Below are 15,596 nucleotides of genomic sequence, written 5' to 3'. Positions count from 1 at the left end.
AAATCCAGAGTGAAATTTCACAGTAGGGTTCTTTAACATGGATTTGGAATAGTCCACAAACCATCCATAACCATCTAGAGCATTTTGTAAGCATTTTTCAAGCATGTGGACTTGTTTGGTTTTCTTTTATTGAGAAAGTGACTCTCAAAGAGTAGCCTGACATCCAAAGCTTTCAGAATGGTACTTTTAAATCCTTATTTCCATGCCAGAAAAAGAGGCCCTTCCTAGTCGAGTGTGAATAGTGATACTTCTTACATACCTCCACAAGACCAATTCAAATGTGGACTTCTCTTGTTTTGGGAAATAGATATAAACAATGAAAGAACGGAGAAGGAAGGTCCAGAGGATTTCAGAGCTTGGGAGGCCTTTTGTGACCAGCTTGTCCAATATTCATTTTAGCAATTGGGAAAACAAGGCCCCAGAAGGTATAGTGGTGACCTATTGCAGATCTCACTACAAACCATAATGCAGCCTTCGGCTGCCTGTTTCATATTCTCTCTATTCTACCCATACTCATTCCTCAAAAATGAGGGGAAGTTGGCATGTAATAGCATATACTACCTTTACTATGCAAAATGAAATCTGATTGTATTTTGCCAAGAGCCATCTAGGAATGGTGCTCCCAGTGGCTGATTAGGAAAGAGGCAGGACTTTGCCTTACCCTCTAAGAACTTACTTTTGGCACTACAGAACACATTTGCATATGCATATTTAGACCTCTGCACACATACAGGCTCAGGAATGAGTTATACCTTTTGAATTTCTTCTCTATCATTTTATTTTCATTTTTCTTGTTCATTAAACTCTAAGATGGACACTTAGAGAAAATAATGTTGTATTTAATAGATAGCATCTATTACAGTACATCTTATTTCTTTGCTGTCTTCCTTTCCAACTGGTCAAGTACAAATGAGAATTGTGGGCAGGAGTGAAAAGAATGACAGGGCACTGGCTCAAACTGGTGACATGGTATTTATTTTCATTTCCCTTCTTTTTCTACCTTCTCCTTCCAAAAGAAGACAAGGAGTCCTCACTCATGTGTGTCCTCTATGCTTTGGGCTCTTATCCCCTTTGCAGTTCATTGATACAGGAGATATGGCTTGATGGCTCCACCTAAACCTTTCATCAACTTTGCAAATGAACCTTCAGAAGAAACTAAAGCTTAAGACAGTAGTAGCCAGGGACAAACATTTGGAAAAAGGGATCAGGGACCAGGAAGATTCGAACACCAAGCTCAGTCAAGTCTTTGCCCACTGCCTCTTACAGCCTCATGCTCTTCCCAGAGGAGGTAAAAATGAAACATAGAGTCTAGGAGCATCATGAAAAGTGAGGGGCATTAAGTGAACTTAGAATTGGACCAACAATGCACATATGTCATATGAGACCCGCACAAATACTTCTGGACCCTTGAGCAGAGCACTTACCAGAATGATGTGATATAATTATTAAAAATCTTATCTGGAGACCTCTCTTTTCATTACTCTCTCTTATTATTTTAAAGATGAATTTGGGAATAACAGGTGCCATCTATTTTGAAGGATTAAGTAATTTAATAATTACAGTAAATACTTCCCCACATAGATGTGCATGTGCATACACATACAAGCATGCACACACACATTCCTAGAGAGAAATCTGAGTATTTTGCATATCTCCAATATCTTTGACTTCCCTAGACTTTTAGTTGTATGGCAACTTATTCTCTTGTTTTATTTGTGTCATATAGAGAGCAAAATTGAACAGCAGCTTGGGGATGACATCATTTTCTGTTCCAGAAAAAGCCATTGTCTTTCAGTAGATAACACTCCTTTCCAGGTGCTGCAGTGGTCATCCCTAAAATTCTCCTTAAGGAGTCATTCCAAAAATCTGCAGAAATGGCAGCTTTGATCATGCATGTCCCCTTCTTATAAGCCATTCTGGAACAAAGACAATGCATCAGCTCTGGAACTCACCCTGATCCACACCTTCCATTGCCATTTATCAAAAACACAGCTTTCCCAAGTTTTTCTTGTAGAAATCTTATAGAATCTGAAATTACAAGATTGAATTTTAAAGATAGAAAATGATTATTAATCTTCCATCAATAATGTCTTATGTAAAACATAAGAAGAACCCAACTTGCTAGTAATAGAATCTGGACTATTTCTTAATTCTACTGGTCAACAGTTTGGTTCTGTATCCAAAGTGCTGTACTGATATTTAGAACTTCTAAAATCAGAGTCACTGGAAACCAGGTAAATGCTATGGCCATTGCCAACATATGTTTCTAGGAAGTTTTAATCACACATATGTATTCTGCCAGAGGTATAATTCATTTTCAAATAAGGCTAATAATGATCCCTGAAGTATAGAAATAAATTCATGTACTTTAATATGCCAGAAGCAATGTTTAAGTTATATGGAAGTTTGCATGGGGGTAAGATCAACATTCAGAAAATGAAAGCCAAACTAAACCCCCTTCATAAAAAAAATAATACACCAACATGCATTAGACATAAATTATAAGAAGTGATTATGTCTTGAGCTCAGGAATTGGAAAGTCTTTTCTACAGAAAGCCATGTTGTTCTAGTCACATAATGTGGAGAGAGATCCCATCTAGTCACAAGATGGGAGAGAGATATGAAGTTATAAGGGACAGTTAGAAGGAAGATGCAAAGACTCAGAGAGATCTCAGTTACTCACAAATCATGGGGATATTAATTTGCATTTATTGCCTGGGAGAAAGATAGAGTTGGACACTCATGGAGATAGTGTCTGAATTAAAAACAGAGAGAGGTAAGAGCTGAGGCTTTAAAGTTACCTGACTGAGCAGTTTGTAGTGACAAAGGAGACGCTAACCATACAATCAAATCCCAGTGAGCAGGTTGTGAACCAAATTAGTTTTGGGATTTGGTTTAAATTAAAAAAAAAAATACTGGAAAGAGGTATTATTTAGTGCCTCTCTCAGATACCACTACTGACAGTTCTTTCAAGTTGCTTATCTGATGAAGAATAAATGACTGGCATGTGCATATACATTTGGCCATAGAAGCACCAGGGTGTGTAGGCTCATCATTAGCAGGGACCATCTACTCTGTCACATATCTCTTTTGGATAGATTTTTCTCCTCTCATGAGAAGTACCTCAAAATTTTACCATTGGAAATATTAAAAAAATTGTAGATGTTTTACTGATCCCAGATTTTACATGTTTTATATCAAGTGCACACATTAAAGGGATATTTCTGTGATTGACTGGTGTGACAGAAATAGACAATAAAGATAGGTTGGGCTAGTGAACTGTGTTAAATTTCAATCATATTTTAGTATTAATTCATTTGCTAACTTATCTGCAGCTTAAAGAACAATACCTATCATTCATCATCACCATCATTATCACCATCCACAGCAACAAAAGCAAACATTTGGGGATAATCTACTGTAATTATAGCTCCAGATCTGCAAGTTCCAATAATCACAAGGCAGTCCTTGGACAAGTATTGAATGCTTCAGGTTAGACATCTGATCCTACTGTGTAGAAACATTTTGTACCTAAGTATAATTCGTGAGCCATTGAACATCTGTGTGGATAGAAATGTACAGATATTCTGTTGAAAGAAGATGAATGGAGTTCTTCAAGAGTTTGCTTGGAGTGGGTAGGGCTAGAATATTCTCCACCACCATGCCCCCTAAACACATGAGAGATTGTTATGGGATAAAACCTGCCAGACTTAAAGCATGGTTCTCCCAAAAGACATCCCAAAGTTAGGGTGATGGGTGAATCCTAAAGTGTGACATTGACTTTAGTCCCAAGGATTCTGGTACACTTGAAATCTAGGCCAGCCTGTAGTAATGGTCTTCCATCAGTACCTGTACCAAGAAAGCTAACTTCAGACACTCTTCAGGATGCTTTTCTTCATTCTAATGAATAAGAACTCTCTAGCCAACCTCCTTTTCCTGAGAAGAGATAGGCCTGAGATTGTCCCTATAAGGTCCTAATCAAAGTCATGTCCTCCTGGATTGGAACTCTAAATCTGGTTAAAGGCCCTTTCTTGTGAGCAAATAGATGCTCCTATTAAAGACTGAAATTTAGCAGATCAGGGAAGATGAGAGAAACTCCCCCTTGCAGCAGAATGGGGTGGTTCTCCTATCTGCTGAACCTATCAGTCATGCCAAAGCAGCTTCTACAAGGCACGTGCTCTTTAATAATCAGAGCTCTAATGAACCACAAGATGAGGAGGGCTACAAATTCACAGATAGGTAAATTTAAGTCTTCCTCATCAATATTACTTTATAGTGTTGGTCGTGACTGAGTAGTCCTCATGGGAGGGTGGCAAAGCAGTGATCTGAAGCATGCTTGGTAAGTATGAAAGAGAAAGATCTGATTCAAATGGAGATCATGTGTCACAGTACTCTCACATCCAAGCAAATTCTGGGAAGTGTTTACTTGCAGATGCCTTGGTACATTTTATTCAGATGTGTTCTGGGCTCAAGTTTAGCAATATGGGAATTACCAGTGTTCACTTTAATCCTGTGAACCATGATCTGCATGCAAATTCTCTCACCAGTGTCTATAGTAGTGTCAGGCAAGGGAGAGCTGAAAAAATCTCACCCATCCACTTTCAGTCTAAGGAGACCCAAATCCCATGCCTTTAGTAGTTCTGGGACATATGGGAGGGGATGGCTGCAATGCAGCCAACATCTGTGAGGTTTGGCCAGACTGCTCCAGATCATGCTGCTGGGAAGAAAGTGGGTATACCTGGCACGTGGTGATGAGGGTGGAAGGTCAGAAGGACACACAGACAGACCTGAAGTCAACAGTATTTTCTCAATTGTGCTAGTAACAGCCAGAAATGAAACTATTCCTTTCTAAACATTGCCTATTCCTCTCAGGTAGAATTGACCCCCGAGGACCCAAGTACGGTAATTCCTGAATGTTTTGGCTCTGACGTTATTTCTGCCTCTCAGTGAATCTTCAGCTGCTTACTTAATTCCCAGAATCAATCCGAACAGATTAGAATTATGTGACTACGATTTTGGATTAAAATCTACCTTTTCTCTTAATTTGTGACCAGAGGCAAGGTTTGTGAAGGGAAGAGACTCCCCCAAACACTGGTTGGTAGAATTTGGAAATATATATTACTAACCCACAATGTTTTAAGCTTTCTGTTTTTTTGTTTTGTTTTGTTTTGTTTTTGTTTTTTCTTTCTTCTTTTTGTGATAGCTGTGCTACGCTGTCTCACAGAAACAATCACACATAATAGCCTTCCCTGAACTGGGCTTGACATTTTGCCCAGCTTATGAGATGAGGTGTTTGGACATGAGCAGGATGCCACAAACCTCGGCCAGAACCTTTTTGAAGGCATTGGAGGTCATGAGACCCAGCCCTCCTTCGCTTCTGTTAGGAGGATGAAGGTGGTTTCCAGAACCTGTCATCAGAGCACTTCTACAGAAAAGAACCCATTCCACCCAAGGAGGGAGCTAAAGACCATTAGTCTGATTCAGATGTCCATTTCCCTCCATCTTCTTCACTCCCGAGCCAGGTGGGCTCTCTGGCCCCTCACCCCCACCCTACCCCGCTTGAGAATGAGTTACCACACCAGGTGAAGAGGGACATGGAACACTTTTTAATGTCAAGTCAGAGACAACCCCCCCTCCCCTAGTCCCCAATCCCACTTTCCCTCATCACATCCAGGACCCCTCCCCGAGGCCTCTCTGGTTCCCAGACTTCAGGGGAGGAAAAAAAGTTATCTAAAAACTGCATTTTCTTCTCTTTCATACACACGCACACAAAGGTGGGAAATTAAATAAAACGAACCAAGAGGATTCAATTCTCCAGTAGTAACAAAGGCATCAGAGATTTCCCACAATGGGCTAAAGCAAGTGGTTACTGACTGTGTGGTTGGTTCAGTTGCTTGCTGTTTACGCCCTAAGACAGGACAGAGAAGCCAGGCCTCCCATCAAGGCCCGGGCCTCCAAGAGCCACACCTGGAAAAGATGCTGCGCCTAGTATTAGTGCTTTGTTTTGTTTTTGTTTTCATTTTCTCTTTTCACTTTTTATAAATGTCTCTGACGTGTAAATAACCAAGGAAATAAAAAGGCAGGAGCTGATTACACAATTACCAGTAAACTCTATCATCTTTTAGAAGATCAACACACAGCTAACGCCATATACAGCATGCAGTAATGTCTGAGAAAGGACCCTGCTGAGAAATAAAATGGCTAGAACTCTAACAAAAAAAATATATGTATATATATACTGTATAATATATGTCATCAAAAGAAGCATAGCCAACAAACTCAAGATACAGTGTGGATCATCCTTCCATTTCTAAACAGCATGTAGAAGCATAGTATTTTCTGCATTAAATGCCAGAATAAGGAGAAATCTGTAGCGCTGGTGGAGATGTTGGTTAAATCGTATGTGGGTTTTTTTTTTTTTTTTTGGTGGATTTGACATATCCTCACCAGGTGGTTAATGCCTGGTGGTCCACCAGTTGTAAACCTAGTTTAGAAGTACACTATTTTTAATGTTTAACAAACATACTTCTCTTCACCTTTCATATGTGTATGTTTTTAGTCTTGTCTTGTTTTTGCACTAAATTCTAGACTCATATCAGAAAATATAATTAATAAAATTAATAATGAACCAGAATCCCTTATTATCCATGATGTCCATGTAGTAAAATGAAAACAAACAAACAAAAAAAGTGTAACAATTTTTTTTTTTTGTGACTGTTGATTGTGGGATTGTTGTAGCTGTCAGGCTGTCTTGTTTAGTCTCCTTTTTATTTTTTTTTCTTTAATTTTGCATTTTGTAACACACACAACAGTGGCACAGTCTATGAACGGGGCCACAGGGGCACATCTGGGTCCGCACGACTCCTTCTGCGTACGTCTGTATGGAATTGGGAATAGCCGACTCCAGAATTTTCCTTGCTTGGGGTGCGTCAGTGGGCGGAGTGGCTGAGCCCTGCCCACCCTGGTAACAAACAGGTCATGATGCAGCTGCGGGTGGGTCCAGAGCAGGGTGCACATTCTTTCGTTTGAGCAAAGGAAGAAAACTCAGCTGTGCGTATTGATCTGCAAGACCTGCAAGGCGATTTTCAATTTCCCTTTGAAATGTGTTTTCCCAAAATTATTCTTTGTTCCCCTCCCTCGAATTTGTGTCCCATTAGGCTCTGTTTCTCTGAATTTTGTTGGATTAGATCTCATAAGAAACGGGGATGCTCTTGCTGCTGTCGGAGTTGCCAGTTGCTGTTGGGTTGGTGGTGGTGGCGGCGGCAGCTTCTCCCCAGCGGGGGAAGTGGCATTCACATCAAAACTTGAGGAGTAGGTGCAAGACCAGAAGAGGTAGCAGCCAGATGCAGCCTGCCCTCCTCGATGTCCCGTTGTTCACTTCACTGACTGCGCCTGGGCCTGTGGAGAGAACAGACTCGTCATGGGCTGCCTGGTCTAAGATGGAACATCTGTCACCCTATGTGCTGTCATTAGGCCTTGCCTCTGATGAGGCATCCCTGTAACGGGGACATTTGATGTTCCAGTGCCATATGTGTGTGTAGGGGTGGAGGAGTGGCTGCATTAGAAATAACCATTTACAGCTTGGATCCCATGGATGCACGCTGTATAAGAGGGAGCCTTCATTTGCAAAGAGAGAACATGAGGATCAGGTTAAAGTGTGCTGGTGGCCACTAATCCTCTCTCATGTTGTAATATGCTAAGGACAAGGCTCAGGGTCAAGTTCAAGAAGGTGGCAGATTATTTAATATTCTACATGGAGTCAAGGAAGTGAAACCTTTGTATCATCTGCATCATCAACTGACCAATCAGCCTGTGCCTTAACCATTTACATAGCTCTCCAGCTGTTCAACCTGTTGTGCTGGGAAGGACCTGTTGGACACAGCAATCTGTCTCCCTGCTGCTGCCACATTGGGTTTGGTGCCTGTTCTGTCAATCACTCTATCGCAGGACTGGGCACTGGGCTTCTGCCTGGAACACTTGGCCTCTTCCCTATCTGGACAAGGTAATAGCAGACCTAACTCAAGTATCATGTGCCTGAAAGGCCAAAATCAGCCTGCTGCACATCGAAGTGGGATCAAGTAAAAATACAGGTGGCCTTCTGCTGTGAACATGGAAGTGAGAGAAGGCTTATGTGGAAATTGGGATGCAGAGCCTACCACCGTGCATGTTTGTGGGTTGGAAATGGATGGCATACTTCCCTGAGAGACACAGCTCCACCTGGCCTGCATGCAGATACTCTGGGAGATGGGGACAAATGTTGGAGGCAAGAAAACTATGAGGTGCATGAAATTTCCCAGCAGTTTGCCTGTCATTTGAAACATCAGATTTCTGGCCAAGAATGCCCATAAAAAATGGGGCCATGATTCATGAACAGTACACACAAGGGTGGAGGCCCAGATGAGTTAGGTACCTACTGCAGCAGAGAACCTTCTCAGGCTACACCTGCTCTGGCATGCTTTGTTGCATTGAATTTAATGGAAGTATTTAAAGCCAGTATCCCCCCTAAGGCCACCTCCCCATTGTGGTCAAGAAACAAAGCCAGGACCTGCCTGCTTGACTTGGGTGCTAAGCATCAGAGATACTTTTGGCTAATGCGGTTCAGCATCAAATCAAGCTTTCTTGATTTCATATGGGATGATTCCATCACATCCTTGAAGCCCTGGCCTGGGACCACTGCCCATACAATTTTATGTTTTAGACCTTTGGGACAAAACTCTGATTCTGGGGCAGTGGTTAAATAGATGGTCATGAATTTGAATGTATCAGGTCTTCCAATCTCATGTATCTGTGATGCCTGGCTCCCAATATTCCCAAGGCCAGGCAGCGCAAGTTCTCATGATAAGAAGCACAAAACACAGGTATTCTGTTCTCCACTGGCTGGGAAGTGAACTTCTGGGCAACACAAAACTAAAGGCATCTGCCATGGAATGCCTTCCTTCTTGCAGCCCATGGTGGATACAGATGACAAAGGAGCATTCCTATTACGCTGCTATCACTTACACTTCAATTTCAGAAATGCTTATCATTTACCAATGATCACTAATTGGCTCTGTCTTGTAAAATGTAACTCTTGTGTTTCTATGTAAACCACCACCAGGACTCATTTCTTCATATTCAATCATTGTGTTATTTATACAGCATTCTTTGGAACCCCAGGAGAGAAGCCACTCCCCCTGCCTTCTAGGATGAGGTTGCCTCTCTCTCCAGTGAAGAAGCCCTGCTGCTCTGGGCCACTCCAAGATTCTTCACATTAAGACCCCTGCCTGTTACTGAAGCTGACGCTAAGCCACAAAGGTTGTTTCTGAAGCCAGCAGGCCAGTAGGTCTTTGTGTATCTGGGTTCTGAGTTTAAGCTGGGAAGTCCTCTTGGCTGCATTCCATCTTCCCCCTGTGCCATGCATGGTGATTCTAAGTGTGTTCTATGTGCCTGGCACACCATGCTCCTGGCCAGGCACACATCTGTTGGTGCATGACTCTCTTTCTCTTGCATGTCTTTTGTTCTCCTCAACACTTACACACACAGCTTTGCAGCCCACTCCCCCATTCACCCCAGCACATTCCCACCATACTCCCAGCCCTGGCCATGGCTCAGAAGATGCCCTGTGGTAAAGTAAAAGGGAATAAATGCCAGGTATCTGAATTTAGTGTCTCTGGGATTCTCACCTGCATTCTCTTCTTTTGGGGCCACCCAGCTAGTGGGATTCTCCAGGGAGGAAAGTGGAGAATTAATGCCACGAGCCAGGCAGAAAGCCCAGCAGGAACCTGCTTCCTTACCATGTAAGAAAAGTCAGAAAACCGTGTTTGCAGCCAGGGCCTCTGCAGCACTGCAGGGAGGGGCTGTGAGCCGGCAAACCATCCCCAAGACACCTCACAATGGCTGATGCCTCTGCAGGTATGCTCTCTGGGCACCATGTGCTCTGCTTCATTGCTAAACCCCTCAGAGTTCCTTTGTGGCTCTGCTGCCTGCTGGGAAGCACCACAGAGTGCCAGCAGAGAGAGGTCCTGACCTGTTGTGTCAAAAAACTCTTACCATAGAAGAAAGGAAAAGGCCACCAAGTGCATCAGAGCCTCCTCCTCTTGCCTGCATTTGTTTCCCTGCCCAACACACAGGGTCTCTCTGCTTCTCTCCTGTCCCAGGCCCACAGGGGACCGTCACTCACTGTGTGGGGCCATATCCAGCCTGCCTCCTCCTTTTCCACATACTTTCTCCCCTCGCCAGCACCCCCATCCTTCTCTTGGGCACATCCGGGAAATCTGACCTGGACAAAACTGGTCATAAGGAGGAAGAAACAGGAGTAGACCCTGGAGAAGCATCGAGATGAGGGTATTCCAGTCATCCTCCCAAAGAGGACAGCTGCAATCCTCCAATCCATAGAAATTCACAGACTGTGCCTTGCCACCTGTGGCCTTGACCCCTTCAGTTTATTCTTTATGCTAATTCCAGAGCAGTGTTTCTATGATTCCACACTCATCATGACACTAATCTATGTGATTCTTACAGCCTTCATGAAACTTCCCAACTGCTTGGTATAACACTCCCTACATTTCAGAGTCTGCTTGCTATCTGCCTCCTCAGCCTCTTTTCCTGACACATGTTCCTTTGTTTCTCCTCACTCCCTGCCACCACTCCCCACTCCATGCAACACAAGCACACAGACACTACACATACTCATGGTCACGTAAGCGAGTGTGTGTGAACCACATTCTCTTTCCTTTCCATCCTCACATACCCTCTGCCTCTATGCCTGATGTGCTCTCTACCCAAATGACTGCCACTCATTGTTCCAGATTCTGTTCTGATCCCCATTTACCTCCTCCAGGCAGACTTCCTTGACTTGCTCCTGTTTTCTTCCACAGCACCATATGTATCACACTATCAAAATACATACTATCTGTGTTATAATTCTCTTTATTTGCCTAACATGAATTTCCTCTGCTGTGCTATAAAGTTTCTTAAGAAAGGGTAGGGTCTGTGTCTAACTGGGCCCATGGCAGGTATTTAACAAATGTTTTTTAAAAGAAAGAAGAAACCAGAACATTTTGATGCATACTGATGTGTTCACATTTACTCTGTCTCTGTGTTTTCCTTTCTCTTAAAATTTTACTGAGACAAAAAAGCAGACCAACTGAATCAAAACAAAACAAAAAATTCTCTACCTTTTTTTCCATCTCAATTTCTCTCTTCCAAACATCCTTTCCCTCTTTTTCTAACTATTTCCAATAAAAGTCTCTCAAAGTTCCTATGGTTGAGGGCAAGTATACGTAGAAGTAAAACCATATCTATTAGGATTCCGGGAAGAATTCTTACAGTTGGAAAGGTGTCCCAGACCCTTAAAAGCACTCAGGTATGAAATGAGGATTATTCTCTGTGCTTTCATATGTGGACACTTAACCTCAGAGAGCTTAACTCCCTTGACTTCTGTCTCCAAATACAATTTTCTTTCCACCAACTTGGGGCTGTCACTTTGTGTAACTCACACATCTTCCAAGAATGAAGAAAGGAGAGAAAATGAGGCCACAGGGCCTGTCCCACATCGGTACTGGGTAAGGTGGGACCCACACATGGTTTCCCACACTTGCCAGCACATGAAAGAATTCCATGAAATGAGAGTGTTTTGTCTAGGCAGGTGTGGATCACAGCATCCTGGAGCAAGGCCCTCTCAGAGCCTGTGCCAGACAGAGCAGCAACTCAGTCCATTAGCCTGGTGACATGGGCCACACAGATGAGGCCTCTGTTCATCATCCAGCCACGCCTCCATTCTGCCTCAGATGCCTTTATTGCTTTTATTTCACTAGAGAGCTGTGAAAGCCTAAAGAGACTAATCACCAGGACAGTTGGGGTCCCAGAGAACTGTGATGAACATCAATTTAACCATCAAAGACATCTAGTGGGAAGGAAAGCCTCAAATAAGATGTGTTTTATTTGTGGCCAAGTGACTCACCGAAGAACCTCCCCCTTCCTTCCAGTTTCCCCTCCCTCCCCCACTTTCCCTTCCAGCTCCAAGTTAGAAAGAAAGAAAGAGAGAACAGGGTAAGTAAAGGATAGCATGCAAGGCCAAGGTCTAAGAAGGTCATCACATTAGAGCATCTGCTTGTGAGGAGAGGCTGGTCTGGTCTGGAGCAGCCAAGACATGGAGCTATTCTGGGCCCTGGCAGGTGCTCATTAGTGCTGCCAGCAAACAGCAGTTAGAGGTCTGCAAGTGGAAGCTACTCAGGGCGAATGGCATATCCTTGGAGACAGGTTAATCTAGATTGGCACAGACATGGCCCAAGGTCAGGGAGGACTCCCACTGGGCTGCTTGTGGGGTTAGCTCAGAAGAGAAGGCATGTTGGAAGAAAGTGAAGAGTTTTGGATACCCATCCCCACCCAGGCAGCAAGCAGGTGCCTGGAAATAAATATACCAACCTTTCCAAGGGGTCAGAGCTGTAGTTTTCACTTCTAAAAGAAATTAAAAACAAGCCACTGTTAAGGTAGAAAGCAGTCAGAGTCACTTGCTTTGTCCTCTGATGGTTCTGGGAAGGAGCTGGTTCTCCCAGCCCAGGGCCTTCCCCAACCGTTCTGCACTTGCCTCTTGCTGTCTTGACCACAGTCCAGCTCTTGTATGTGCACCTCTCTTTTTTGTTGGGAAGTCAGTTGCCATAAGGTTGAGTGGGGGGATGGGGAAGGATATGACTGAGGGTCAGATTGGCTCATTAATCCAAAGAGAACCAACACACCCATCTGATCATAGCAGGAAGCTTGGTACACGCTGGAGCCTGAGGCCCCAAGCCAATAATACTTCTTTGTACAACAATTTTCTTTCTTTGGTCACTGGACTATCCCCTAGTTAAAGTCTGTAGGCCTCAAGTATAAAATTGGCTGATACAAATGGATTATATTATAAAATCTGAAGGTAGGTGCCCATGCTACCTTGAGATGTAAAACTTTGGCACTTATCTGCACATTTTACAAAAACTGTGCTACAGGAGCTCATACCTGTGATACCTGACTTCCCTTGATGAGTCAGACTATATAGCAAGCTGGTCCAGAGGGACAATCTCAGGCAATAAGACCCACACCTATGTTGCTACACTTACACTTGCTAAGTAAGACCTGCCTGTGGAAATTTACTGGGATGCCAGCTCTTCTTTGATGATTAGACTACAAAAGACCCACATTTCACCAGCTGCAGGCCTTCAGAACCATCCATAGAGACTTTCCTGCTAATAGCAGATGTCCTGAGTCGTCAGAAAGTGGTCCAATCTCTAACATTTTACTTGCCTCTTTAACTAGGTGTCTGCAATAGTTCAGCCTAGATGCAAAGAGGATGGAAGATCCTTTCACAATGTGTATGCAGATCAGTGATTTACATTTTAAATATTTCATAATTTTATTTGCCAGCTATACATCAATAAATCTGAAAATTAAAAAAAATGCATTAAATTCTTTGCATCAAGGTGATACTGCTCTCTGTGCAAAGGTCCTTGCATATAGAAGGAAAGGCAACCTGGATATAACTTAACCTAAACTCAACTAAAATATTTAACCAAAATCAGATGAATAGATATGTATGCATTCAAGCTATCTATTCTTTAGGGTGCCCGAGATATGATATCCCTCTTGAACTAAGTGGACCTTGGCAACCTTGGGAAGCCACTCTAAAAAAAAGTAAGGGATGATCCATGATCAGAGAACAAAGGTATGATTCACAGAAGATCTGTCACATCACGATGGTAAAGAAAAGCCTCATTGTGCATTTAGCAAGGACAGTCTCTTGGAGTGATTGTTGGGGCCTAGAGACCCACCCCAAAGCCAATGTGGAGTTATTTTCCCAAAATGTCTCACTCAGGTACCACTGACTAGAGTTTCTCTGTACCAAGAAGAAGGGTGACTGGCAGGATGGAGGACGAAGAGAAACTCATGGAGGGAAAAAGTAGTCATAGGCCTTCATCCCCAAACCACAAGCAGTGCAGATGTACGGTACACTTGAGGGAGGGCAGCCACTGACTTATGGGGTGCTGGTTTAAACACTCCTGTAGGAAGGACACAGGGAAGGGTTCTACTTGGTAGTTTGGCTTGCCAGAACATGGAAAGAGAAGTGAACTAAAAGTATAAGTTTCCGCAGAGCTCTAGATACCTGTTGTGATTTTATGTAAGGTAAAAGCATCTGTAAACAACTTTAGCTTGTTACCATCCAGCTATTCTTTCTCCTGAACTCCAACACACACTACTTGAATGAGAACAATACTCTTCAGTGACCACTTCAAATTGTCTAATTAACTGGAATGTCCTTCTGTCCACCTTACATCTCACCACAGTGAGGGGGGTAATGTTGCCATGATATTGTCTGTATTACCCTGATATTACCCTGATGCTATATACTCCATCCCACTCCAAGAAGAGATGCAGAAAGGTTAACATGCTTTCTAGATCATGGTCTACATGCTATCACTGTTGTGTCAGTTTGAAGAAGTATGAGCCTTGCTTGAGCCTCCAAGCCACCCATGGAGCACTAGCCACCAATAACCTCATGTTTTTGAGTTCATTGTTGGCTATCAAGAAAACAAACAATCCCTGAAAATCCAAGCATGTATTTCCTTGGCAAGAACTTGACTGAAATTGGTGAATTTTGTTGATATATTAATGAGAAGCCAGGTAGAACTGGATAAAATATTCAAAATAAAGAAAGTATAAGAGAAAAGAAAAAGAAAGAAGAAAGAAAGAAATAAAGAAAGAAAGAAAGAACCACTCCCCTTAAGCCTGCAAGTCCGTATCTGTAGTCAATCCATAATGTGATCTTTTTTGCCACCGGAAACAATGTTAGCTAAATCTAAGTACCTATGTAAACACTGGGTTTCTGATTCTAGTGTGCAGAGAAGAGCTGGTTGCATGCCAGGATGGATATATTCACCTTCTAGAAAGAGGTTGAGAAAAGGTTTTTTTACCTTCAGTATTTAGACATTCTATGTGCCATAGAAACGCTCACTGCTAGACAGCTGGGCCTAATTCATTATCTTTAATCCTCTGCAGGGAAGAAGTGGTCATCTTTCCTACTGCACTTTTTTTTTTTTCTTCTTCTGATATACAGAGTTTACTAACTCCCCCATTCTTTAATAAGTTGGTTTGATGGTCACTGTGAGGTTCACAGACATTAATCAGCCAACCTTTCCCAGCCCACTGATACCATCAAATCTGACTTCATGCCTAGGAGATAAAAAACAAAGAACAGTGGATGGGAAATGAACAGCTACCAAGACGCTGAGTTTGCAGTGTGGGCCCTGGCACACTTGCCGGGGAGGGACTCAGTGAGGGATGGTGGTGCATCCCTGAATCCTTATTTATCATGGCAGGAGTACTGCGCCACCAAATATTAATACGAGAAAGTGACATGCAATCTGTTGTGTTTGCAAAAGGGGAGCAGAGAAATACTTCAAGGGTGGCAGAAAATGCTGAGGAGGAATGAAATTCTCTTATCAGAATCTCTCTAGTCCATCCAGATATTGAGTAACAAAATAGCTTAGAACTTCTCTTAAAGCCAACTGTACCTTGTCAGTGGAAATCCATGCATTTGTATAAATCTTGCTTGGTATTTCTGGCATAAGATGAGCATAACTTGG

At 42.8% G+C, this 15,596-nt stretch overlaps 1 protein-coding gene across 8 annotated transcripts in view; it reads right to left on the bottom strand.

The window, feature by feature from the left end:
- Nucleotides 1-953: 953 nt before the first annotated feature.
- The window catches only part of NTM (neurotrimin), a 948,891-nt gene continuing 934,248 nt past the window's right edge, over nucleotides 954-15,596 (bottom strand). For 6 of the 8 annotated variants that reach the window (XM_045483496.1, XM_045483497.1, XM_045483502.1 and 3 more), the window contains 2 exons: nucleotides 12,406-12,438; nucleotides 954-7,398 (listed from right to left, as the gene is read on the bottom strand). In XM_045483496.1, coding sequence (XP_045339452.1) covers nucleotides 7,298-7,398; nucleotides 12,406-12,438 — 134 coding nt within the window. In that variant the 3' untranslated portion in view covers nucleotides 954-7,297. The remainder of the gene's footprint in view (nucleotides 7,399-12,405; nucleotides 12,439-15,596) is intronic. The other 2 variants (XM_045483498.1, XM_045483501.1) reach the window with 1 other exon arrangement.

The sequence above is a fragment of the Leopardus geoffroyi genome, chromosome D1, assembly GCF_018350155.1.
Source record: "Leopardus geoffroyi isolate Oge1 chromosome D1, O.geoffroyi_Oge1_pat1.0, whole genome shotgun sequence".
NCBI lineage: Eukaryota > Metazoa > Chordata > Mammalia > Carnivora > Felidae > Leopardus > Leopardus geoffroyi.
Note: the sequence above shows the minus strand (reverse complement) of the source record. Positions and strands in the feature narration are given on the sequence as shown.